This window comes from Cyanistes caeruleus, chromosome 1 (genome assembly GCF_971803275.1).
Source record: "Cyanistes caeruleus chromosome 1, bCyaCae1.hap1.1, whole genome shotgun sequence".
Taxonomy (NCBI): Eukaryota; Metazoa; Chordata; class Aves; order Passeriformes; family Paridae; genus Cyanistes; species Cyanistes caeruleus.
In genome coordinates this window covers 100,741,924-100,768,566 of record NC_141701.1, presented here as the reverse complement: position 1 = coordinate 100,768,566, position 26,643 = coordinate 100,741,924, and the positions used below count along the sequence as shown (strand labels likewise).

At 39.1% G+C, this 26,643-nt stretch overlaps 1 protein-coding gene across 30 annotated transcripts in view; it reads right to left on the bottom strand.

The window, feature by feature from the left end:
• HECW1 (HECT, C2 and WW domain containing E3 ubiquitin protein ligase 1) overlaps positions 1-26,643 on the bottom strand; it is a 319,771-nt gene that overhangs the window by 66,323 nt on the left and 226,805 nt on the right. For 22 of the 30 annotated variants that reach the window (XM_086845056.1, XM_086845031.1, XM_086845067.1 and 19 more), the window contains 4 exons: positions 17,677-17,846; positions 5,870-6,012; positions 3,781-3,881; positions 1,065-2,438 (listed from right to left, as the gene is read on the bottom strand). In XM_086845056.1, the coding sequence (XP_086701182.1) occupies positions 1,065-2,438; positions 3,781-3,881; positions 5,870-6,012; positions 17,677-17,846 (1,788 nt within the window). The remainder of the gene's footprint in view (positions 1-1,064; positions 2,439-3,780; positions 3,882-5,869; positions 6,013-17,676; positions 17,847-26,643) is intronic. The other 8 variants (XM_086845137.1, XM_086845126.1, XM_086845088.1 and 5 more) reach the window with 1 other exon arrangement.

Here is a 26,643-nt window from a genome sequence, read left to right as displayed (position 1 = left end):
TCTGTGGCAAAGGAAGGTGTGAGTAAATAAATTTGGAACGGAGAAGGAAAACATAGAGGAATGCTTTAATCTGAGTTCCTCAGCGATACCAGGAAAGGTTATCCATTTGCTGCCATTTTAATTTGGTGTCACTTAGAGAGGGAGACAGATGACTCAGAATTAGGGAATGCAAAGACTACCTCTTGACCTTGCTGCATAACTCCTGAGCTGCAGCTGAGTCCTCTACTACTTCAGCTGGAGAAAAATGATACACTAGCTGAAGAAGAGAGGAGTGATCAACTCCCCTTCTTCATGTAACTGCAGAGAACATGAAAAGTTACCAGAGTGAGGGACTTAACGTAACTGTGAAGGAATTGGAAAAAATAGTACCTAAATTACACAGACAAAAAAAAAAAAAATTGAAGGATGTTCTATCTCTAGGGAAGGATAGGGAGATGAGAATTTTATTTAATATAGTTAAATTTCCGAAGTATCTAAGAAAAAATATAAATCTCTGTTGAGTTGCCCTATGATCTGTGACATCTGAGGTACATTTGTTTGACACTTGGGGAATTGGAACAAATGGGGCTTGGAAACTGTGTTTGCAAGAGCTTATGATTATGTACAGCTAACCAACATTTACAGAAACTGGCCCAGACCTTTATGTGGTGTAAATCAGCATATCTGCCCTTTGACAAGCACGAGCTGGTCCTCTCACTGACTATCAGACACATGGCAGCACATCAGATATGTGATATGGAAAAATCCCAGGAAAAAAGGAATGAGTTGGTGGATGTGATAATGCTGATCTGCCACATAACTACAGTAGCTGATCTTGATTCTATAATGATGCATGTATATCTACAGTAATTCATACAAATGGATCTCTACCTGATTTAGTTGGCTTTGCTGAGATTTTTAAGGACAGGCTCAATTATCCAACCCTCCCTGATATTTGGCCCAGCTCACAGCCCCCGAGTTAGTAAGAAATAAACTGTGAGCTATCTGAAACCTCAATTATCTGATGCCTTCTGTGACATCTAGATAATCAGGGTTGCCCAGCACATCAGTTCTCAGGATCTAACCTTCTCTTCTGCTGCTTGGACCTGCTACTGGGGTGTCTAGACCCTCTGTGGCTCTCTGTGGATTCCCACCATGAGCTACTAGTTCATCTGGCCACTGGGAGGAGCCATCCACTTGCTCCCTGTCCAGCTCAGGGCTCTGCACTGAATCTGGCACTGACTCAAAAGCACTGTTCTCCTCCTCATCATCATCCTGTGAGGAAAAGACTGTGCTCTCAGAAATCTTTGCGCTGTCAACAGAGGAGAAGCGCGTATGGCTGGAGAAACGATTGTTACTGTCGTAGCAGGAGGTGCTGTAGCACGAAGTGCTGTAGCAGGAGGTGCTGTAGCAGGAGGTGCTGTAGCAAGAGGGGCTGTAGCAAGAGGTGTCGCACGCCTCACATTCATTGTCACCATTGGGCCTGGAGCTCGACTCGCTCTCACTTCCTGTCCTGGGGGGTTCTCCATCCAACAGCCCATCATTCAAGTCAGAGAGCTGCTCATCCAAGGTCCCAGGAGGCACCGTGCTCTGGCTGAAGTTCTCTTCAGCCTCGTTTTCCAGAGGAGGCTCTGCTGCCATGGTCTCACTCTCACTGACCACCTCCTTATCCAGCACCTCCTTGACAGTAGACTCCTCATCGTTCTCCCTGCCATTACCGCCATCTTGCTCTTCTTCTCCATCGCTGCTCATCTGTGCCGAGGGCAGGCTGTGGAGCAGGTTGTGTATCCGTATGTAGTGTGTGCGAGGGGTCTCTGGCTCACCACAAGCTGAAGCTATGACTGTCTCAAGTTCAGACACAGGCAGGGAGCATGGCCTGTTTTTCCTCTTTGCTGTGGTCCTCAGTTGTAGCTTGTTGTCTTCTTCCTCCTGAGCTGAAGCCCCTTCTTCTTCTTCTTCCTGACTCTTCTCTAGGTCTTTGCCAGCATGCACATCTGCACTCACCTCATCAATATCTACTGTTTCTATGCTGGTCAAGACTCCACCATCTCCCTGAATACCAGAATTGACTTTGTTATTTTCCCTAACTTCGGGCTCAGGAGGAGACATGCAAGCCAGCAGATCCGACTGCTCCATGAGGTCCGTAGCACTCAAAGAAGGCAGCGCTTCTCCTGGGATGGATTCCAAGGGCTCAGGAACTGGCACCGCATCAACCTCCCCATCTCCTGCTAGCTCTTCATTTAAGCTGTTCTGGTTGACTTCCCCGGGTGGTTTGACAGCCCCTGGGCTATCGACACTGTTCACACTGTATCCATTTAGCTGTTCTGGAGCTGCACTTTCTGAGGTCACTGTGCTGATGCATGGAGGCTCACCGAGGCTTTCCTCTGTGGGGTTGTTCACAGGGCTTTCCGGGAGGTCAGCTGGCTCAGGATCTGCACTAATGGAGACCTCTTCATCATCTGTATGAGACAGGAAAAGGAATTACTTACTCTTTAAACAAGAAGTGTTGATTGAACCAGAGGGTTGGCTGTGGGGGCACAAGCATCCACAGCAATCTGAGAAAATTAAAAGCATAAATTACAGTGTGAAATGAGTGGGCAACTGAACAACTATCAAGAAGTGCTGGGTTTTTTTTTGCTAGGCAGTCTTTGTACAGTGCTTTTAATCATGGGTTTACTTGTGGTGGTAATCTGCATTACCAGCACCCTGCCTCTTTGCAGTATTACCTGAAGGTAACACCTTCTTGAAACTTCTCTTTGAGCCAAACCGGCATCAGAGGAAATACTATGGGAAAATGATGGAAATATTACAGGAATCAAGGAAGTCTTCCCTGAGATTCTAATGACATTCTTCTTGTCACACTGAAGCTGGCAAGACTCCACAACAGAGAATGTAAAAAAATGTGTTTGCCACCCCTGAAAACTTCCCCCAAAATATCCCTTGACGTGATCCTCATCTGTTCCACCTCCTCTCACATGTCAAACAACCTGTGCTCTTTCATGCCATCCAAATAGTCAAGGTTTTCCAGCAAGTGAAATGCAATGATTTCCAGCCACTCATGCAGCTGCTGTTAGCTTGACAAATTGTAGCACAGAGGGCAGAGAGCCCCTGAGGCAAAGAGTCCCTGAGAAATATTGTTGAGACTGTAACATGAAAACCAAGGTTCAACCTTAGACCATCATGACAGCCACTTCCAAATAATTAATAAATAAATAAATAAATAAATACAAGAGAACATGAACCAAAACCAAACCAAAACTCCCATCAGCCACCAGCAGCTTCAACTTCCTCTCTTTCCAAGCTGTCTTAAAGGTAAAGCTACCCCATGACATTCCACGACAGGAGGGAAGAAATGGAATGCATTTTTTGCTTTACTTTTTTTATTAAAAATTAAATTTAGAAATTTTCTAATCATCTTTGCTATTACATGATCCATTTTTACATATGAAGTGCTCAAATGCAGGTGACTCTACAAATAACAACCCATATAACACTTTCACTAGGGAAGGTGATAGAGAAGCAGATGAGACTTTAGTTTTCCACTCTCTTCTCTCCCAGTGATGTGGTGGAGTATTTGGAAGAATAACAGCCAAGAAAAGAGGAATATGAGACACCAGTAGCTCTGCCCTAAGGGGAAAGAGGGAAGAAATTGTGATTACTGATGCATCCTGTGATGCACTTCCCCAGAGCAGCCAGGAAATTAATGTAAATTTCTGAAGAGAAAGAATGAAAGACTGCAAACAAAATTAAAAATATAAATCTAGAAATCTAGATAAATGATGGGTTAAGACTGAGAATTACCTGGATGGATGGAAGAAGTTATCTCAAATCGGAACTGCAGCTGGCCACTGACATGATCTGTAGGAAGTCTGCGACCCAGAGTGTAGCTTACAACCCTGTCCCTGAAAGAAAACAAATATTGTCACAATAGTCTGTAACCTACTCTATGACTACTGTGCATAGATAAATCTGCTGTGTCCTATAAAAATACATAATAAAATACATAAAGACTATTCATCCCAGCCATGAGGGCATGTTGACTTGCATACAAGAGAACGAATGGCAGAGGAGAGGACAATGTCTTCAATTACAATGGAACAGCTGAGTAAGTGAGTAAGACAGGCTGCTGGGATACACGAGCACGTATGTATAAATATAGAGAGAATGGTGGGAATGAAACTTCTGCAGTATGGGTATGAAAATAGCGACACGGGAAGCAAACAACTCCCACTTCAGCTATTGTAACAAGACTTTGCTTCCCTGCAGATCTGACCATCTACCTTTTTGTAGAACCTTGCATTTCTGTATTTTCTTCCCTTCACCGTGTCCATAAAATTCAGCTTTCCTGTTCTTGTTTACAAAACCCTGTGCAGGCCAGTCCCCGCAAACCACCTTCTCTCTCTAAACTGGCTGAGTGACTGCTCTTCATCTCTTTCCACCCCTCTTACCTCTATGAAGCTGAAATATCAGGAGAACACCTTCCTGACAAGGTTGATCAATGACTCCATTCTGTCCTTGTGCAGGTCCCTCCCTTTGCCACACTTCATCCACCCCTCAGAACAGAATGAAACTACAGAAGAGATTAACTTCCCAGCTGCCCACAAAGAGGCTGAATCAATCTTTGCAAAGCATTTCTTGAGTGTAACGGGTTCACTAAATAGTAATACATCTTTTGAAAGAAACATTGTTCATTTCCAGTTGGGCCAAATATACTTGCTAACATAGTTTCACATGCATCAGAAACTCATATAAATGAGACAACCTCAAGATTTGTGTATGACCTCACTGAACTTGCGTGCATACTTCGCACTGAGCTTGCCTGAGATTTAAATGCCACTATGGTATTAAAACTGAGCCAGATCTAGTGCAGGTTGGAGGCACTGCTCTTGGCAAAGTACATCCTTAGATAGACAGTGTTTACAACAAGGAAGTAAAATAGGAAGTTATAATCAAAAGATGATGAGAAATCTTCTCATACAGAGGAAAGCCAGTGATACCAGTTACAGGGTTCTACCTTCCCCAAGCTGTTCTTATCCATCTGGTTTCTAAAAAGCTACTCTATCTCCTCTACTTGAGAAACAGGGAGGTAGCTTAGTCCCTTCTGGTAGATTCAGCTGTCAGTATCACAGCCAGTTTCTGAACCAGCTGTTCAAAAACACTTCCAACAAGCTCATCTTCCCGCTGTTCTGCTGAATTGAGATCCAATTACCAGAAATGCCTTCTTGGAAACTGCATTGCGTATGCTTTCCTCAGAAGATGACTCTTTTTCTCTCTTGCTGGTCAAGGTCTGAACATTACAGGCTTAGAGCCAACTTTTTGGCTTTTTCTGATTACTATCCATCTTCCTTAAATTGGTTTGTATTATTTTGGCAGCATACACTTTCCCAGGACTTTCATGCAATGGGGAAGCAGGGCAGCGCTTGTGAGCTCAAGGTTGTTCCTTGGCAGCAGGGTAGGGTCAGAAAGCATTAGTTACAACATGCCACATATATATTTTTATAATATTTCCCCTTTACAGAAATTAAAAAGAGGAGGAACAGATCTGGCATGTTTTTAGCTCACAGGTAATTCCCTGAAACATGAAGACAGCCTGCTGATAACATTAAAATAATATTCAAATTGAAAATATTGCACTCTCCAAATCTGCAGCCATGATACACAAAAAAGTCTTCTTTCCTAAATGCCAGATCTCACTTTTCAAAATGCCATGCATAGGGTTATAGAAGGAATTCTGTCTGGCCCACAGTCCTATAAATTCTAATTAAGACCAACGCCATTTATCACACAGTAATAACTTCCCCTCACCATCATTATATCACAATAATGATATATCACCAGGGACTTCAGAATAGCAACACACTCATTAAACAATGTAAGCAGCAAAATTTACCCTATGGCATGTCTTTCCAAGAGGCGCTGAACCGGCATAGAGAGTTTTCCCAGAAAACGTTTGATGATCGGTCGGCTCTTTGCAAATTTGTCTTTAACTTCTATTTCCAGGACATCCGTGGGCAGGGAGACAAAGCTGAATTGCTGAAATAAAAGAAGAGCACGGAACAATAAGCTGGTGGCTGGGACACAGCAACACAGAGTACTACAGCTGTGAGGCACACCTCAGCACAGAGATGTGAGGATCTAGTGAGGTGAAGGACATAAATCACTCTTTCCAGACACTTTTCAGATAGATTGTTTTGATCTATCTCCTTTTCTGTTTGTCTGTGACCCAGCTTAAAAAGGAAGAACTCTGAAAACACTGTTTATCTGGATCAGTTTCCTAACCTGGTTCATGTCACAGTCTCACAAAGACCTCAACCAGAAGGCAAGCCACGGCACAGGCTACTGTCACAAACAATACTGGGAAAAACAGGAACAGCACCATCTAAAACTGCTTCTGTCACCAAGGGCATTGAAATGTGTTGACTGCTGTCTCAGCTGGTCTGGTCATAAGAACATCTATTTGTAAGTAATGTTTCAGCAGGCTTTCAGAGACTGTGTGCATGCATATCTTGGGTAGGAACAAGGAGAGTGATATTTTAGGTTACAGGAACAAGCATGGGAGCATTAGGGCACCTGGATATGTCTAGATGTCCCAAAGTTCAATTTAAAAATAGTAGTGAAGGGCAAATATATTAGGTAACTTGGTTTTGTTTTCACCTAGACTGGCTAAATTCAGGGTTGGAACTGGTGACACAGGTCACAATGATTTTTCTGAACATCTGCTACTACTAGAATATCATCAATCAAAAAAGCACATTTCTGCTGTGGTGCACAATAGTAGGAAAACTGTCAAACCACTGTTCTCCTGAGAGGTCAATATTGATCTGAAAGACAACTTCTGCAGAATATTGAGATGGATGGAAGGATTTTTCTAGCTTTCCCCCTGCCAAACCAAATCTTCACAACAGAATTATCCTCTGGTTTATCAAGGCCTGGAGTTAAAGACCTAAATCACTTGCTCTATTGAATCATGGTCTAATTCAGAGATGCTTAGTTTAAACAGCTCCAAGTGAAACCAACATGAGTGGGATATTCTGTTAATCACACCCCGTAAAAATGCAAATAATCAGAGAAGTATAATTCAAACAAGAACTAAAGTGTTATTTTCTTCTTGTTTTCTTCTACGTCTTTTTAACAGGCTAACAATTAAGATAAATGCACCAAACAGGAGAACCTGAATTCTCTATGCATATGGAAAGCTGCCTTAAAAAATAAGTTGTCTTACTGTTTCACCTGCTAAAAACCTTGAGTAACTGCCAGTTCATGACACTTGAAAGCAGAAGAGGGGAATTAACTTTAAAATTAATTTCTGTAACTTAGAGCAATTTTCCATTTAATGAATTCTCCACTATTGTGCTGCTGACTCCTGTATTGTAAAAGTCTCTGTTGGAGGGGAGCATGCACACACACAGGTAAAGAGTGAACTGTGCACAAGTGAAAAGTAAAATGTAGGTCTAACAATCTGAATCTTCTGAGGTCGATAATATATTGTCTTGTGGTGCAGCTCTGGAGGAAATCAGAATCTGCATGGAAATTTATTTTCATGGTATCACGTGGAACCAAGCCTGACAGCTCCTTCTTTGCACAGGAAACATATTGACCTCTTCCAGAGTAATAACCTGAGCATAGATTATGGATCCAAAGAGCATGATGTATTGGAATCAACAAAAGAAAGTGTCCCTTTTCCCTTGAACAGCTATGTCTCAAGACATACACACACCAGGATATTTCATAAAAAGTGGAATGTTCAAATTTCATCACCTGCCAAACCATTGTATTTTGGTATATCAAGACTGCCCTGGGATCAGGCCCTGGTCCATGATCACAGCTCCCAAATGTTTCCTCTAGAAGGATGTTCTCATGCATAAAACCAGCAGCATTTTGGAAACACAATTAAGCCTTTAAGACCAGAAATGCCCTGTGGTAGAGCTCAAAGGCTTTGCCCTTTGGAGGCAACTGCAGCTTGAGATCAAAAGTAAACTCACTGAAATGGGTTTGGACACAAGTTGTAAAACAGTGATAATTTGATATAATTCAGTTTTCCATTATCTAAGAAGTTGCTTCTGCTGTTGTTCTCATCTAATTTGATTCTTATCGGGCAAGATTTTTCTAAGGCAATCTCTGACTGCAGGTGCCTCAGGCTCATGCCATTCAAATTGAAAAGGAATCCTTGTTTGTAGAACAAATGGGCTTCTAGCCCTCTGAAAAATATGGATCCCAGTAAAACACCTTGGTTTGACAACTCAGAGACTTACAAATGCATTTTCAAAAATCACCAATCACTTTTGAAAACATTAAATGTTCTTGTGACATTTAATGATTGGAATGTAATCTTTGGATGTGGAAGCAAATTGTCATCAAATCCTAGTTTCCCTGTCATCCTTCACCATCTTTTCTGACAAGTGACAGACCCTGTACCTTAGCCACAAAATATTGATTGCACTTAAACTGTTCAAAGCCTTGGCCTTTACTATCCTGCTTGGCCTCTACTATCCTGTCTGGAAGAGAAAGGACTCTGTGTTTCATGGTCTATCCAACACAACTAATGTAAAGTAATAATATATTACTGATGGAACGAATTAAATCCTTTCCTTGCCTGTATTTGCTAATTATCACACAGTGGCCAGTTTATGAAAATAAAAGCATATGCTTCTTATCTAAGTTTATAAAAACAAAAAAATCCCAAACAAAGGAAAATAAAACAATCCCCCCAAACCCCCAAGTTCCCCCAAACCACAAACAAACAAACAAACAATTAAACAAACACACACTGATTATAAATTCAGCAGTACCCTTGGGTTCCCAATCAGGGATGCTGTGATTAATAATTCATCCCAAGAAGGGGGTAAAAAAATGAAGGCTGTAACATCACAACAGAGATAAAAATCAACTGTATTCAGGAAGAAGGAAGTTTGATGAAGCTTCTAACACATGCCTAGAAACTTCACCATTGATAACCAGAAGAGCTGATTTAAGAGCATTTTAAGAACAAGCCTGCTGACATTTTTTGATATTACTATTACAATTTTTACTTTAAGTCTTCTGTTATTTAGAACTTTTCTTATTCTTACAACTCTTAGTGTTACCAAATTAACTCAGAAGTTCAGCTTTCACATTTTAAAAAAGTATAATACTCATAGTTGTAGAGGAAAAGCAAGAATACAAGAACTTTGCAATAGTAAGCCCAGGTATATTATTTTTAAAAGACTTCTGGGGTTTCTTTTGACAGTTACTATGTGAAGCCAGATTATTTATCTTTTTAATCTGGCATTGATTACTGGGTATTTTCTTTCACAATCTAAACCAGCAATCTTTACCTTGCATATTTTCACTGGGGCCAGAGCTCACTTTGTGGGCTTTTTCACTAGTTGTTTTATTCTTCCCCACAAAAGTTTAAGTTCTTTGAATCACAACCACTAGTGCAAACCCTGCAAGACTGGTCAAGAACTTCATGGAACCTGCTGGAATACAAAGTCACTAAACTAAATTTTACACTGAGACTAACTGTAGAAGAGTATACTGAAGTTTACATAAATGGGCTTTTTTTCCCAGTCAAAAAACAAAGTAAAAGTATAATTTCTGGCAGTTTTTAAATTCTAATGTAATGGCTTTAGCCTCTCCAGCTGTTCAGAGATCCACCAAATTTGACAAGGGCTTCAAGGAAGTGGCTTGTGCCTCTGTCTGAGCTTTTCTTTTGCTCTAATTAAAAAAAAAAAATCAAAGTAAGTCAGGGAAGTAACACAGATACTAACTCATCCACCACAATAGCTACAGTTTCAAGTCTAAAGCCCAAGAAGATACTTTTGTCTACTGACTATGTGCTTGCTTGGATAATAGCAGACAACAGGACACCTGTAAAAAACAATTCACAACAATTTATTTAAGTGATTACTAGAACTTGAAGTTTTCACTTGATCCACAACCAAAATTCAAGTCAAATGCATTATATAAAACGTAGGGAACAAAACTCTTGCAAGTAATGGGCAGACCCCAAATTTATATATGATCTACAGCAGTCAGTGAATGAACAGGTAACAAAAGAAGTTAAACCTCTATTCTCTGATTAGCCCAACCCAGTAATTACCCGTGCATTGCCTTGTTTATCACACCAACTTGGTGCAAAACTCTTAGAACTTGAGATGATACACGACACAGCACACTCCACAGAGGAGCTGGTGGATTGCCTCAGCAGAATGAAATGCCTTTAGGAATAACCTGCTTCTCCCTGAGGGCCTGGCCCTAGAAATAGCTTCTGACCACATCTTGTAAATGTGGTATCCGACCCTTACCAGCTAGGGGTTCAAGGGCTCTCCTTTATAGGAAAGATGAGGAAGTCCTCCACTGAACGGATGAGGTAATGAACCAGCTGCCCTTGCACCTGGAAGAATCCCAGATTGAAAAAAACCCTGAATTAGAGGCTTTGGAAAAGAGTACAGACCTCCAGAGAGCAAAACCTTTTTATTTTCCTCTACAAAAGTATTAGGACTGTTAGAAGAAATGGTGGTCAGGTGCATTCCTGAACAGAAGTTACCATCAGAAAGACTGAAGACAAGGAATGATTGATGATCCCTGGTATACTGGGGAAAAATAGCACTAGTGAGCTGCAGAAAAGATGCTTTGTGGAGGCTGATGTTTCCTAGCCTCTGGAATGTCTTGGCCATGTCTGCATCAGGAAGGTTATGGTACAATGTGAGTGGATCTGCAGAGCAAAGCAGCTGGTGCTGTGTACCTGACTACCACATCCAGACGTGTTGCAAGGGTTTTACCATGAAGTGACTCCAGGCTGGTGCCCTGGATTGAACTCCCATTTATTGTCTGAAAAGCACTTGGTGCACTCCTAGAGCACATCTGTTCACTTCCCTTCTGCTGAGAGCAATTGAGTTCATGCACTTCTGGACTGACAAGTGATGTCTTTAGTGGGGAGGGCAGGAGATTTGCTTTGAAATGGATCTCTTGAATGGAACACAAATACTATTATGGATGGACCCAGAGAATTGTTAAGAACCATGATTAATGGAACAAGTTAGTATGTGTGTTATTTTCCTAGGATCTTCTTCAATTATTTCTTTTTTTAGGGTGTGATTGCATCTCTCTGGAATTAAGATGTCTATGAGGAAACAGACTTGTTTACATCTCTCTAATTTCCCCACTTCTTCAGCCATTTTTCAATGCCTGTCCCACTTGCTACAGTGGCAAGAGATGCAGAGATTGCTTTGTCCCTACACATTCAATGCAAAGAGGGAGTAGGACAAGAGAGAGAGAGCCTTTTAATTCTTCACTAAGAGAAGAGCTGCAGCATTATAGCACATCTTATCAGACACTGGAGAATCTGTACTAGGCTTATCCTTAAAATGCCCCTGCCAATAGAAAAGCCTTAGCTGATATTTTCTCAGGCATCAAAAACCAACAAGGTATAATTAATTATTTCAATAGAAATACAGAAATGGAAGGAGAGTAATGAGCAAAAGTGGCATGATAAAGAAAATCACAGCAACATATTAATGTATTAAGTCTTCTTGGGTTAAGTGGTGTATCATCAATTTTGGCTCTGGCCACTAATAAGTCATTAGGATTCTCCTCTCATTTACACAGATTTTACACAGCTGCCTCCTGCAGATTCACTCTCACAGAGACACAAATCAGAATCAAAGCTATACAGAATCAGCTAAGACATTCATACTCTCACACCATCTCAATGATCTAAATGTAAATCTGATTTTATATTACTGCTGGCATCTTCAAGCATGATCTGTAAACACTGTAGTAAACACCACTGAAAGAGTTTCAGATAGTAACCTACTTTTCAGTGCCTATTTGCTTCCAGGCTCAGCAATGGTTTTACAGACACAGATGATTAATTTAATTAATGTGAACAGATCTTAAGGGGACCTTAGTGCATGATATATAAGGTAAAGAACAAAGGCCCATGCTAATGCTGACCTGGCAAAATGCATCTGTATCCATTTAGAAGAGAACAGAACAACTTCCAGAGCTTGGAATAGTTTTCAAGGAAAGCCAGCTACTGGTGATGATTCATTTCCATGCTTTATTTTTACCAAAGTTGTTTGCATCCCTGAATACAGATGGATCCTGATGACTCAACAGCACTATCAAGAAAGTTGTTCAAATGAACAGAGATGTCCATTAGCACTAATCAGACAAGTTATGGGCAAGGCAAATTCTTTAAAAAACAGTCAATATAATAATTGGTAGACAGTATAACAAAGTCAGTATAATAAAGACAGACAAATTAATACGTTGGTGACTGGAAGAACTGGGCTTTTGATTTGGACTTGAAAAAGCAATAGAATTAAAAATACAATTTATTTGTGATATCTATCATGTACAGGGATGATACAAGCAGAAGTAAATCTTAAAAGGCTGTGAATTACATTTGATGGATGAAGATAAATTTATTCTTTCAGCTGAATATTTCATTAGCGGGTTTTGTTTCAAATTCTTCAGTGAAAAAATTACAGTTTGATGCACATACAACTCTCTGTATTACTCTGTTCTTCATTCAAAAACCTCCTCTACATTTCGCTGCTTTCCCATACAACACTACTTGCACCAACAGCTGGATAAGCTCATCAAGAATTCCAGTTTCTTAAGCTTTCTACATTACTCCTAATTGACAGTACTCCTTATTTATACTGCAGTCAGTAGTGCCAAGGGCAGAGCTCCACTGCTGCCATGGGTGGGAACATGCCTACACCTACTACGAGAAATGCTGGAACACAGCAGTGACTGCAGGGGGCCAAATCCAATGCAGTTCTTTATTATTCTGGCACAGCACAATTGTTGGAGTTTTTCCCTACCATAAAAGGGATGCACATAAATGCACGTAAATGTATGATTCAATCCTTTCTACTAAACTCCTTCAAAGTCAGATAGGGTCTTCAGCAAACTGGCTTTCTGGATTTCTCCCTAAGATTCATCTCAGAATTGTCTATGATCTTATTAGCACAGAAAAGACATAAAATATCTCTTATCAGCACAAATATACAAAACTAGCAAGACTGATAAACGTGTAGATGCAGAAGTTGCAAGTAAAATGCAGTTCAAGAAGAAACCCCCCCAAAAAATTTGGATGATTTTTCACACCATAACCCATTCCTGAAGAAGTTTGTTGTCTTGGGCTTTCAAATTTCAATTGACAGATATTAAAATCTGTACCTATAAAGCTAAAGCTTGTCTGTGTAGTGAAACCATGTTTTATTCTTTACCTGGACATATATGCAGAAATGTTATACAGGGAAGCTACCACCTGCAAGGCTTCACTCAGTCCTGATGATACCTTTGGCGAAACTCATACTAAATTCAGGATCTGGATTTCACTTCACCTATATATTGCTTTTATGCTTAGGTATGAAGGCCTCCAAGTTTCTACAGCATAGTCTTTCATATTTGGCAGTAGAAGGGAGAAAAGCTTATCCAGATTAAACAATAGGGAGTTCAGTCAGTGTGATGTTTCTGTTGCTTTTATTTTGGTCTTCTGTTGAAATTACAGAATGATTCTGTGAGGCCATGGTAGGACTGTCAGCATTCTAGTGTTCTGAACATTAGATCAAAATCAGATCAAGCACAACTCACTTTAGTTTAAATTCGTACTGGTGATTCAAATATATTAAAACATCTTCAATGGTTTTACTCCGTTCTGGAAAGACTCGGCTTTGCTCAAGTATCCCCTGATTGTATGACTGTAGGCTTGTGCTACCTCAGGTAGCACCCATTTTATCAGCCAACATAAAGCCTCCAGAGAGGCAGACAGCTAACAAACTCCTTATTGCATGATCTGGCTACTTTGGCAAAGTGTTTTTCAGTCCCAGAACTTGTGGGTGGTCTATCAACCACCTACCAGTTCAGCATTCAGGATCACAGAATCAGTGCCCAAGTTATAACTCTGCATTAAGGAAAGCAGCCACACACCAGCACTCAGATAGTCAGTTGCATCTTGGCATTTAGGCAGGCAGCATCCAAGCCCAATGCTTCTATCACTGATGATGGCCTGCACTACAGAAGCCACTTCCCGCTGGTGCTCAAGCCCTTGAGTGCTTCCTTCTTCTGATTTTGCATTGGTAATCTCAAGAGACAGCTTATGTGAGAAATTATTCAAGTGCAATATTTTTGAAAGGTTGTGAGTTATCTGAGGCGCAGAGAGCATGAATTACTTAGCTGAAAATACTGTAAATCTGTGCATCAGATCTGACATACTAACTGCTATTTGTTAAGTGCACTTGCTCTCAGCTTATTCACATCAATTAATTTACTAGTGAAATGTGGTTGTCCTCGGAATAAGGCAGCCATTCCAAGTCTCAACTATAATTTATCAGTGTTTGTAAAAACTGAGCCAAAGAAACAAGGAGGGAAACTGCAGGAAGTTGAGATTGTTTTTAACCTAGTAGTGGGCTCCCATTTTAGGGCAATCTACCCCTCAAGAGTTAGATTATTGGAGTTGAAATTCGATCTGTTATTTAACAGATGACTCTTTTGATTACTTTAAATATGCTGAGTGGTTGCATCAGCCGATTTTTAGAGTTATCTCACTGGTCATTCCTCAGAGCTCTCCTTCCACTCACTAGTAAATAAAACAAGAATTGAGGAAACAGTCTGCTCAAGGTGCCATAGTTAAGAATGAAACACCATAAGTATGTCTAAGCTAAGTGCTCAGAAACCTGAAGCACTTTATCTGCCAAATCATAGAATTTCCTATCCAGTTGGATGTATGTGAACTACTTTTTAAACTGCTTTGCTTTGTTCCTGTGATCTATTACTTGTCTGAACTATGTATCACTTCACTGATTTCTGAAACATTAAATCTTTTTAAATGAGCTGTTTCTGACCAGTGTGACAGCACATGCACTGTTTCAATATGAAACAATATGCAAATAGTGTCATTATATTTTGCTATCTATATTAGAGGATAAGCATACACCCTTCTCATTTTGGGAAATGGGGACTTCTGAAATTTTTTTTGCATTTTACCTTCACAGCATGATAGGGCTGTTTTCTGTTTGTGCTTTTGCAACTGACTGAGTTGGCAGGGCAATACCTGCTTAATCTGGGGCTGTAGAGTTCAACCTGTCCAGTTCCATGTGGTTTCCAGGCACTCACTTATTTAACATTACAGATACTTCTGAAGAGCATGTGAAAACATACAGAAACATGTTCAAAATGACGTCTCTCTATCAGGAGGAGTTACCACCTTGGGCTTTAACCTGCCTCAGTGAACAACTCTCAGTGTGACAGCTCTTTCACCTCTACAGTGAGCCCTGCTGCAAGTGTCAAATTGTCACTTGCTACTCCTCATCTGTAAGAAATTTCCATTTCCTTATGTCACCTTGTACAAAGTGCTGCAAGTTAGAGCAATGGAAGAATAGCTTTAAGTCAGGATAACCTGTGCTGAACAGCATTTGAACAGCCTATGAAATGATCATCAATATTGCATGAGACAGATGAAAATTTGCCTGAGGTACCAGGGTGCTCCCAGAGCATTTGTCTAATGCAGGTGGTTACTATACAAACAGAACAGCCTGGTAACTATATGAGGGGAAAATACCAGAACAAATTAATATAAGTAAATCTTTCTAGTCTGTAGGACTTTTAGTGCTGAAGCCCTACAAAACTGAATTGACTCTTTCTGAATTTGCTCAAGGGTAATCAAGAACATACAGAAAGATCCTAGTCTGCAGATATTTTGATAATTTTATTTCCCTATTCCAGATTTTTTCAAGTTTAGCATTCAGTACAAATCAGATAGGTCATTCAACTGAAAAAAAGAGAACAACTGCCTTCTATTCACATGGAGTGACAGAGAATCTAAGAACAGAATGACCCTTCTGAAATAATAGATTACCTAAAATTTGTTTTTGCGAAAACAACTCGTGACTGATACTCTTAATGAAATGGCTACGAGTCCTCAGTATATTGTCACTTCATATATTCACATCCATAAGTGAAAAGGGTGGACAGAAGAATGGCTACCACCGTGATTCAGCAACAGTTTTCAGTCTTCCTTCTCCCCTTGTCCCGTGAAGGGACAAAGCTGCAGAAAATCAGGCCTATGGTCATCTGTGCAGCAGAAACCAACGCAGCTTTTCAGCAACAAAACAAAGAGTTCAGACAGGCTGATTGCACAGACTGCAGCACAAATGCACGCAGTTAAACATCCCAATATCAGCTGAGGCAAAGCCAGAAGGAGAACATGCTGAACCATGGCTTGTCTCTTTTACACTCTTTTGCCACTCACAGGCTAACAACAGAAAGGGAGAGGCAGCACGCTTGCACGCGATCATGAAAACCTGGGGGCTGAACAGCAAAGCTGGAAGCCAGCTGTGCTCTTTTGCTTTCCCATGTCCATAATTAGGCCATTTCATTGTTTCTCCTTTTCTCATTGCCAAACTCCACTTGGAAAAGAAATGTCAGCCCACAAACTCAGCCATTTGGCATAGCTTGAAGGGAAGACACCCATGAGATTTTATCAGGGCCACATCCCTATGTACTGAGCATCACATACAGAGAGCAAGTTTCCCCTTCATACCTTCTCCCCTTTAGTTCTGAGTCTTATGCACTTCACTGAAAGGTCTCTGCCAACTGCATGATCCTCCATGCCAGTTCTAGCTTGACCACGTCCACAGCTGGAGCTGGGACCTCTCAACCAGACACATCTGATCCTTGGCTCCACAGAGAAGATATGACTTGGTGGATGCCTCATAACAATGTCCTCAATTAAGTCCTGCTAGAAGGCATTTTTCACTGACTAGTGTCAAGGCTGTCTCCCCAATCAGATAACCTCCCCCACCTCCCACATAATCTGATGTGGCATCTAGTTTTTCCAGGTAGGAGAATTCAATCCTACTTCTGCTCTTTTTGCCCACGCACAAAGACATGGCACATTTGTCCCATGTCTATACAGTTTGACCTAATTATCCCTCAGCTACTTTAAAATTTGCATTTTAATTTGAATATATCTGTGCAGTGTATTTATTTACTTTTACTCTTTCTTGCAGTGGAGATATTGTTGTGACAGAGCACACCAGTAAATCACACCCAGTATGTCAGGCTCCTTTAATTCCAAAGAGATTCCTTATTCTTTGCTGCCTATTGCCATTTCGCATGTAATTTAAAACCAGCAGGCAGCAATTGAACTCTCAGATCTCATTAGTACGTACAAGTCCTTCCAACAAAAAGAAGCAGACTAGACACTATTTCTTCAAGGTGATGGCCAAACGTGAAAAAAAATTGCCTTTGATTTATATTGTCACTGAAGCTTTTCAATCACATTGCTTTTCTTTATTTGCATGCCATACTTGTTCTGCTTTATACAATGTCTCTGTGTAAGAACACTATGCCAATCTAGCAGCAGCCTTTCATGCTATGCAAGTTTATTTTTCAATTCTGTTTTATGCCTGCCTTCAATAATTAACAACTTCATAAATTACACCAATGAAGTACAATCTACACTGAAAGTATAGTGCAAGTTTTAATGTACCACCCATCTTTGTAGCTAATTAAGCCTTTTGTACTGAGACAAGTAGTAATGAAATACATCAAACACAGTTAGGTCAACAACTATTTAGCCAAGAACTCAATTAGGAAGGGAAAAAAAAAAAAAAAAAAAAGAAAAAATGAAAGAGGGATAGTACTAGAGTAAAGTCCATGTTTTAAGAAAAGTCTCAGCTTAACTCTCCAACTGCTTACCTCTCCTTGCCAGATTGGGTTGACAGTGTTACACATGATCTTAGATCTTTTCTCCTGTCCGTGATGAGGAAGGGCTGGGAAGATGCTATGTTTTCCAGGCTGGATGGAAATCTTCAGATAAGGATCTGGATTAAAGAACATCCCTTTCTTCAGACCAAAAGCCTGGAAATCTGAAAGAAGATAAAGAACCGGATTATTTTTCAAATTCCGGGCATTTCTTTTGGATGCTAGAAACAATATATAGAGAACCGGTAACAAACTCAAATAATATGGCAGGAATGTGAAAAAACTCACTATGTAATTCCAAACAATAATGATCTTGTGATTTAGGATTTACAAATTATTACATAATGAAACTGCAAATTTACAGCCTGATTGTGCAGACTGATTCAGCTTTTAAATCAATATTTATGCATCAATATTTATTCAAGTGATATACTGTTTTTTCTAATAACCTGAGCACTTGCTCAGCCTGACTGTAGTGGAAGGACTACTCTGAAAAAGAGATCTTGTCATTTAATGTCAAAGTCATGGCATTTGGTACCCAATGGATGTAATTTTTCCTAGGTATAAATTTTACCACTGTACAGATTTTAGCTTTTACACCACTTTTTTCAACGTGAGAAGTCATTTTACATTTTTTCCCACTTTAAATCATTTTCTTCCCTGCATGGGTTAACTTCACCTTAGAAAAACTCTTGTCTATAATGTCCAAATTTTAAGCAGGGTTTTACAGCTGCAGAACTCCCAGGGAGCATAATATGTGTTACACACACAAAAATGCCCAGGCACTTATTCGAAAATTTCCCCATAGCATTCTGAAGAAAGACACAATGCCCATTATGATCTGTCCCTGTGAAGCTGATGAAAAGCAAACTAATCTGCTGGTATATCATTAATTTTGGCTCAACAGACACAGACTGACTGCCCTGGTCTTCTCTTTTTTCAATATATTTCTAAGCTTTCTTTGGTACATATAGGCACTTATTCCTATTAGCGAGTTCAGTAGCTAATCTATTTTCCACCACCCTTTGCATGGAGATTCTCCTCTGTTTAAAGCTTTAATTCACATGGGGATATAAACACCATACTGCATTCTGCCTATTTTCTCTCACTGTATTGGAGAGATAAAAAAGTATTAGACAAAATGGTTTCTAAAACTGCATAGATGCATACCTAAACATTAAATTTAAACACATATTTCTTCTTTTGGCAGTTTTTGAAAACATTAATTTTCACAGTCTTCTAATTCTCTTCTGATTAAAAACCCAATTATTCCAGCAGGTTGTGAGAGACCATGAAAAACCCTCAAGGCAGATATTTTGGATTACTCTGAAAATTATACACATTTCACACCATCATCAGTATTTTTTCAGAAAATAGCTATCAAACCCAGTTGTGTGTTGCTTCCTTAACATATGGTAATAGCCAACACAATAAAATGTGCAAGTTAAAAAGAATTTCTTTTCTTTCTGTTGTTTTTAATCATCTATTTCACCACAATTCATGTTGCAGATATTCAAAAGCTGTTGGACAGATGGTCCTGAAACAGACTGTATTTTAACAATCTTATTCTTGAGACATTACCTAACAATTATCAAAAAATATAAAAAATAAAAAAAATAGAGGACATCACTACTGAGAGCTTATTTGAAAGCACATTGCTGAAAGTATGTACTGCCATGGTCCTAGCAATGCTATCTCACAAAGAAAATTATCTGCTTCAAAAAGATAACACTGATTTTTTTTTTCCCCTTTTTTGTTTCCTGAGTGCACCATCTCGGTGTAACCAGCAAGTGTCTCATCTAACAGCCCTGCTGAAATCCTATATGGCAAACCCTATTTCTTTGGAAGTTGTACTGTTAGAAATGCATTCAAGAAATAGAAACCAAGATTGCAAAAGGAGTATGAATGACAAGGGCCAGCAGTGTATTAGTTCAGCCTGCTAACATATGAGAAGAGAAAAAGACCCCTGGGATCTTATTTTCTTTTGCTCTGATACTTCCTCAAAAGAGTCTAAAACTGAAATATTCATTGCTGTATATGTTTCTGATTTTTTTTCCTTCTCCTTCAAAGAGAGACCACGCTATCTTTGGGTACCACTGAGTAACAAAATAGTCTACTGATAGAAAATACCTAGCACTCAATTACATAGACTTATGTATCATGTATCATAAAGAAAATACATTTAACTTGACCTATTAGCCTCTTTCCAGTTATGGGAATTAGAGCACAGCCATGAAGGTACTCCTAGCTTCAGTTAATAGTCTCATTTTTGTATTTGAATGAGGAAAAAAAAAAGTAATTTAGCTAAGAATGTGGCCAGAAATTTTATTTGTATAATTCTCTTGCTGAACTTGCACAATACAACAATTTTTTTAAAAAAAAGTCAGATAGAAACTTCTATTTTTATTGTCCAAAGTACGAATAGGGCTAGCAGAAATTGCTTCCCAAGGACAAATATCCCAATTATATATCTCACCACAAATTCTCATCACTGAAAAATAGAACATCAAAACTAAAAAAGCTCTTAATAAAGCTACATGGATATCTGCAGATAAGCAGAATTTCATTTAATTTTAAGCAAAACCTATCCGTAGATCCTGTAACTGTCTGATGTAACTTGCTGTTGTAACTCTTACTACTCCAGTGAATAAGTCTCCAACAGAAGAATCACAGCCATTCTGCCTTCCCAAATGCAAATATTTTTTCTCTATTATCTTCAGAAAAAAGGTTCAGAAGATACAAAACTTTTAAGTGAAGGTCTGAAGCTAACCGAATTTAAATCTTTGGTTGGATGAATGAATTCCAGAAGGCTGGGACATACCCTGCTGCACACTGTAATTTTAGACTGCATTTCTTGGAGGCATATAAGGAGATGCTACAAAGATAACTCATCTATGGTTTGCAAAGGTGTATGTTCACCCAGTCTCTTAAAAAAAAAAAAAAAAGTTATTAATATACTATGTGTCATTTCTCATTTAGTCATAAATCACACTTTAGTGTGAAAGGGTTTATATACATCTAACAGTTTAATATTGTCAGGCCATCTCTCATGACAGATGACAGAAGGAAGAAATCCAGGTAAAGACAAAGTAATTACAGCCTTTCACTGTCACAGACTTGCACTACTTGTAAGTACATGCATCCTTTTTCAGCTAGGTCTCTTCAATGGAGAAAAATGGCTTGTACTAACTGCTGCCTGCTGCTGTCCCCAAGTGACTTATGTATTTCTTCCAACTCCAGAGCTTTCTTTCCATATATGCTGATCTCGAGGTGCCTGGATGAGACATAAAGAAGCTTTACACTTGGTCACTTGGATGCATGTACCCTCTGTTCCAAAAGTGCACCACAGACTTCCCTGTCTCCTTTATAAAGGATCATTTAGCAAATCTAGTCACCATGAAGCATCAAAACCTTTGGGGCACTGGTGACTGTGATGGAGACTATTTTTGTGGTGAACCAGTGTATTTACTGGAGCCAGGTGGGGATGTCAATTCCAACAACACAACTAGAATACATCTGCTTTTTTCAATGTTTGATTTTGCCTCAATACAAGTCATTAAGCTTTCAAAAGCTTAGGAAGGAGTCACGTTTTGTCATGTTCAGCAAGGAGATTCTCTGACAATAATGATGAGCAAAACTACCATAAAGACGTTCTTTCAATTCCCCACTGACATAGCAAGATACTCAACCAGACCCATGCTCTATGTAGGAGCATAACAGAAAAGGGTGGAGAATCAGATAGAGAACCAGACCCTGGAGTAGACTGTTTTCTAAATTAATTACATTTAGTCTGGTCATCAGTATGCCAGGAGTAAGTTAAGGGAGCTGGAAGCTGTTGTCCCCAAGGGATAAGAGGACTTTGCCAATAGAATATTCCTAGAAACAACACACAAGGCTATTCTGTGCCGTTTATAGATGTGTCTCAAGAAGACTCAGTCCATCTAGTCTCTTGATGGTGCATATTTTACTGAATATTCTACTTAAGATTCCAGATTCTACAACCCAACAGAAAGGTCAAAGACTAGTAAGCAGAAGAGCTACTAGTTTTGAGAAACTGATACTGATATTTTAAAACTGATGGAAAATTCCTTTCAACAAATGCCAAGTATTGAATGTCCTTTGTGTTCCCAAGCACCATCCAAGTAATGGTAATTGATGTCTTGCAGGTACCTATACTGGCACTTATGCAGAGGTTATTAACCCTAAGAAATTCTACAGTCAACCCACCAAATTCACATTTTTTCATATTTAGCACACTAGCCTCATGATCTCAGGACCAGGAAATGAGACATATTCCTCATGAGCCATCTGACCCCTTAAGAAAATGAAGACATCTTGAGTTACACCAAACTTTCCCAGAACATACCTAAAAACAGAACAAATGAAGTTAACAGGATACCAGAAAGACCCCAGTGTTACTGGAATGACCACAGTCAATTTAGATTATGATCTCGGCTGAAGAATAGCAAAATGGAATGTATTCTATAATCTGTTAATTAATGGCAGAAAATAAAAAATACTGTCATCTTACTGAGATCCTGATAGTTCATGTATCAAGGCACAATAAACCATCTTCATAATCCACCACTACAAGAGAGTTGCTAATTAGGATGTCAATGGACAGCTCCATCACTCCCCTTCAGATTCCCTTTGTGAATTCCCAAAGAGCAATCAGCTCTGGTTCTGACACTGAAAAAACACACTTGAACAGGACTGGTATCTGGACAGACTACCAATGAGGGAATTGCCAGGGTGCCGATATGTCAGTGTTTCTTTTGTAGACCTTGGACGGAACAAGAAGAACCTATCTTAGAGGGCAGCAGTTCATCTACTGAGCTGAGCAACCTTAGACACAGGCATGCCTTCAAAGAAAGGAACAACAAGACTCTGCTTGCTCAAGATTGAATGGAAGGCACATAGGTACTGCCTCTCAGCCATGTGCTTTTAAAGCAATGTTTTTAGTTATTGTCAGTGGAACAATATTTCAATAGTAAGAGCACAGCACTATTGCATTTATTGAAATGTCAGTTTGACTAATGAAGCAGTGTATGATACCAAACTTTATTTGGCAACCACCTCTTTGGAAGAAGGTGAGCAAGGATTTTCAGAAGTATTTCATCTGGGATTAATTAGATTTCAAGAAACAAATATTAAGGAATTCTAGAAATCAAACAGTAATGTGCAGTGGTAAGAAGTCTTAAAATCCAACACAGCAAACTAATGCAGGGAAATTGAGAAAGATACTATTTCAAGTACAAGAGATGACTGACTTGATCAGCTACTGAATGAGATTCGGTAACTGATGATATGCAAGAGGTTAAAAAAAGTGCTTCTTTTTGCTCTCAGAAATTACAGACATATAGACAGACTTCACTTTTCTATTAAAATGAAATCCAGAAAGAAAAGAAAGAGCTAGTGTAATTACAAAAGAAGGTTTTAAGGTCTGAGATTTAAAAAAAAAGACTAAGTGGATCAAATAAACCAAAATGTTTCTGTCATAGGGCTCTCAGGCAAAATATTAAAGACACTGAAAAAGAGAAGAAAATATTTTTTCCTATCTGTAAATGCTTCAAATAAAAACAAAAGGGTTTCTCATTTGTTAAAAGAAGGGCAGCAGAGGTACTAGGAAGAAAATAGGTATATTAATAAATGAAAGCCAGTAGTGTTGGAATTAAATACTCCAAAATGTCTGAGAGATAGACTACCTTTTTAATCATCTTCATCAAGAAGGAAAACAGAAAAAGTTTGAACCACTAATGTGAACAGCTTATCACAGCAAGGGATAAGTGTTTTTAACACTGCAAGTGATTAACCACTGGAGCTAAGTACCATCTTGGTATCCTCAGATCCTGACTAAACACCTGTCTGTGAGACACGTCTGAGCCAAACTCACACAAAGCTCACCACCATGGGGCAAGGTGTCCTGTGTCAAATAGGAGATCAGAGTAGTTGAATTCAAAGCCTTCTGAGGCCTTTCAAACTGCTAGTCTAGGCATACTTTGCAGGCACAGTGTGTACTGGACGTGGTAAAAAGCCACTTCACCTTGACACAAGATCTGACAGGTAAGAAAAAGGTGTGGGATTCGTAGTTATAAAGTAAGCCACTAGGATTTGAAAAAAAAAAAAAAGGAAAATAAAGTGCATTATATATCTGCATTCTGAACAAGCATTTCATGCTAACAACTACTGCCATAATGACCCTTAGCAGACCTTACACTATTTTCAGTTGTGATTTATGCTCTAACTCCTATAAACTGACAACTGTTATTACTTGAATACCTGGTCTGACAACCACACAAAAACAACTAACAAGATTCTCAGAGAGGTGTGATGGAGATAAATGCCTGAATGATTGTGCAATGTTCAGATCTTCTGGGAATTCGTTCCCCAAGGACACTTATAAATAAAGTGTGTGAAAACATGAGATATGTGAAATATTAAAGCCTGAAAAAATTTATTTGATGCAACATAGAGCTAGGAGGCATATTATGCAAACCTCATGATAACACCCTAAATATATCAGCCAACAAGACTGGTTTTAAGGGCTTTCAGTAAATGCATTATACTGCTGCTAAACCATGAACCTGCAAGTGAAGTAGCTGGTACACTGCAGGAAGCTTAGCACATTTTTTCCTTCTGTACTTCATGCAAGAGAGCTCTGACGCTTTTCAGCCACCTTAATGGAAGTGTGACATTCACTTGTAACAGTGGAAAAGGCATGTTCGAAAAGTAAATGCAAAGTGGACTGCAGAGTTTTCCTTAAAGGCTTTTTTCAGTCTAGCCTAATTAGGCTTAAAATATTTCTCTTGATATTTTAAATAATGAAAGCTATAATAATACAGTCATCATAAAAATCATTAAGAAGCTTAACCATAGGAAACTATCTTATTTGAGATCAGTGTTGCCAGTGAACCTATTAATCTAAAGCAGCCTTTCACAGGACAAACTTCCAGTCTTCAAGGAAGCAAACATGAAGTAAAAAACCCTCCTAGTGACACAGAGCAAACTCTCTGCTATTTCCATTCTCAAGAAGCTAGTCATATTCTTGTGCCTTGAAGGATTTTACACCTTTTTCATTGTTTGACGTTTTTATTCAATCCAGAAATATTTTCTCAAAAAAAAAGACCCTCCAGTGAAACAGCTGGATTTTGTACAACCAAATACTCAATAAACTGCAGAAAGAATAAAGCACTTTGTCAACAGCTTTTTAGAAAAAAAACTGTTTCCACACAGTTCATTTCAACAGAGGGTCTCACTGGACTCTCTCAGAGGTAGAGAAAGCAATACAAGTCAGCTGAAATGCACTCATATTGTTCAGGGTTTCTTGTGATTTGGCCTACTTTGAGATTTTTCTCTCCCACTCTAATAAATTTTTCTTCTAGAAAAATTATACGGCAGAAAGCATAGCTCTGCTTGCATTCTTAAGATTACAGACTGCTTAAGACACAATTCCTCTGTGTTGGTGCAGTCGCCTCCAGGGACACTAAAGACACTCCAGCCACATTTTTTTTAACTGCAACTAAATCAACCATAATTTGGAAACCAAACTTTTAAGTAATGATTGTATTGACTAATGACTGAAGATAACAGTATACCAAAATACAGATATTGAAAAGGAAAACTCTGTATAAGCGAGTGACAGTAGAGAGGTTACTACTGAGATAGTGGTGCAAATGGAAAGGAATCCCAGTTCCTTCTGATGCCTCTGGGAGTTCTGCCTTGATTTATATTTTATTAGCTAGCATAATAGATAGAAGGATAGCAATAATTTTGCTTTGAGAGAGACATTTTGTTGCATAGTGTTGACTAAGAAGGTAATAGATAAATCCTTGTGATGTATTAATCTGTTAATTTCAGAAAGATTGAAATGGAACTATTTTGCTAACTTAGATTTTTGATAAAATAATTGCCAAATTATTTCATCAAAGCCTTTCATATACCTGGTTGTGATGATGTCGTTAATATGGATGCAATATATATGCAGATTAATTGCTTGTGAATCACTGGAATAAGATATCACAAATGTACTATGAGGTATGGTCTTTACTTTAAATCAAGCTGTAAATTAGATACTCTAGTTTATAAAAGGGCCCACTGACACCACATTATTTAGCAGTCTTACAAATTACTACTCTTGAAACCTCTTGGCTTACTAGGCAAAAGAATCCGAGAGAATGAAAAACTGTAATTAGCTCTGGGCCACATTTTCTGTGTAAGATTATTTATGGACATTAAAAAATATTAAGTCTACTTCTTTATTTCTGTTGAGCTAAACCTTTGGTTTTATCAACGGATGGATGGATGTCCAGTGTGCAACTTGGCAAAAGTAAGTCATGTGTTAAAAAAGCCCTGCCCAACGTCAGTCTGATCTGCTATGTATCATACACAACCTCTCAAGTACCACACTGGCTGCCTAATTTGGAAAAGCACTGACATGCATCCTTAATAAAGGGAAGCCTGACACAAGCCTATGCCTGTAAAACTTTTGAACTAGGGTACCACATTTACTCTGTACTACATGCTCAAATAATTTCCAAGTCAAGTCAAGCATTTTTCTTTGTCTTCCAGGAGCTAAAAAAATAAGGAAATGAACCAGCAAGCATAAGACTCCAAAGTAAGAGTCATGCTCATAACCACTCTCTTTTGACAAACTGGTTTCTGTCTACAGATGTGATTTACATCTTGTTCTTACCGAAGCCAGATCAAATGGTTCATAGATGTCACATGGAAACATATTAAGTCCTCAAAACCTGCAGTTTTACTTTGACATGCCAAGTAATGAGGCTGAGCATTCCTCATGAAATGCAGGTTAGTGAGAGCAGTCTTCTGGCTCAAGAAGTCTGAGAATCACTTTTGAGTGATACAGAGAAGCTTCTGCACCACAGCATATGGATCTGCCTCAGGTCCAGACCATGACTGTGGAACTTGCTTTCCAAGGAACAGAGTACTACCACAAATGGC